The sequence below is a fragment of the Trichinella spiralis genome (assembly GCF_000181795.1).
Source record: "Trichinella spiralis strain ISS 195 chromosome Unknown Scfld2206, whole genome shotgun sequence".
Classification (NCBI taxonomy): Eukaryota; Metazoa; Nematoda; class Enoplea; order Trichinellida; family Trichinellidae; genus Trichinella; species Trichinella spiralis.
Genome location: NW_003529145.1, coordinates 1 through 743, shown reverse-complemented (window position 1 = coordinate 743; position 743 = coordinate 1). Strand labels below are relative to the sequence as shown.

Genomic DNA, 743 nt, shown 5'->3' with positions numbered 1-743 from the left:
GCAAATTTCGTAACGAATCCGCTTGGGATTCATACCAGAAATTAAGCTGATAAGAACAGAGTTTTATTTGGATCTTCAAAGGAAATACAAAACAGTTAGTACTGAGTTGTAAAAGAAATAAATTTTAAATAAAAGAAGAGCAAAGTATAAAACGAAGTCTTTAAGCGTCAAGGCCGTTGGTTCGGGACGGGCTGTGTTGCCTGAGACTTCGGTACCGGCTGCCGGTGTTGCCGCGGGGGTGGATTTCTGGGCTGGAATCTGGGCGGGTTGGGCGCTTTTCCAGCGAAGGCGGGTCTTGGAGGGCCAGGGCACGGTTGGCACTGCAGCTCACCACGCTGCGAGGGCGTCCCGACGGGTGACGTGAACCGCCGTTCCAGGCATTTCCCACCTGATGCCCTAGCGCTGATGGAATTGCGCTTCTTCTGACGGAGATCACCACCGGGTGGGTCTGTCTCCGTCGTGCCAACCGGTCGCCGTTTCGTGCCGGAGTCCGGGAGAAGGTCTCGCAGGCCGAGGTGTCTTCTGTAGATCCGTGAAGAATGTTCCAACATCTCGGACACCACGAGAACCTTCATGAGCCGTAGGTACCTTTGGGAGACGACACCTATCCTTTTCAGGATGGCATCGTTCTTCGGGTCCCACGTCCCCAGAGCACCGACGACGATGGCGTCGTACGTCACGGAGTATCCTCGTAGCCGGTAGGCGAGGATCTCCTTTTCATAGTGCGCCCACTTCCTGGTCCG

General features: G+C 54.6%; 1 protein-coding gene across 1 annotated transcript; it reads right to left on the bottom strand.

The window, feature by feature from the left end:
• Positions 1–167: 167 nt before the first annotated feature.
• Tsp_15078 (conserved hypothetical protein) lies at positions 168–713 on the bottom strand (the record flags this gene model as incomplete). The annotated part of the gene is made up of 1 exon (XM_003368595.1): positions 168–713. A coding segment is annotated over one exon (546 nt), but the record flags the coding sequence as incomplete, so codon positions are not given.
• Positions 714–743: the final 30 nt, after the last annotated feature.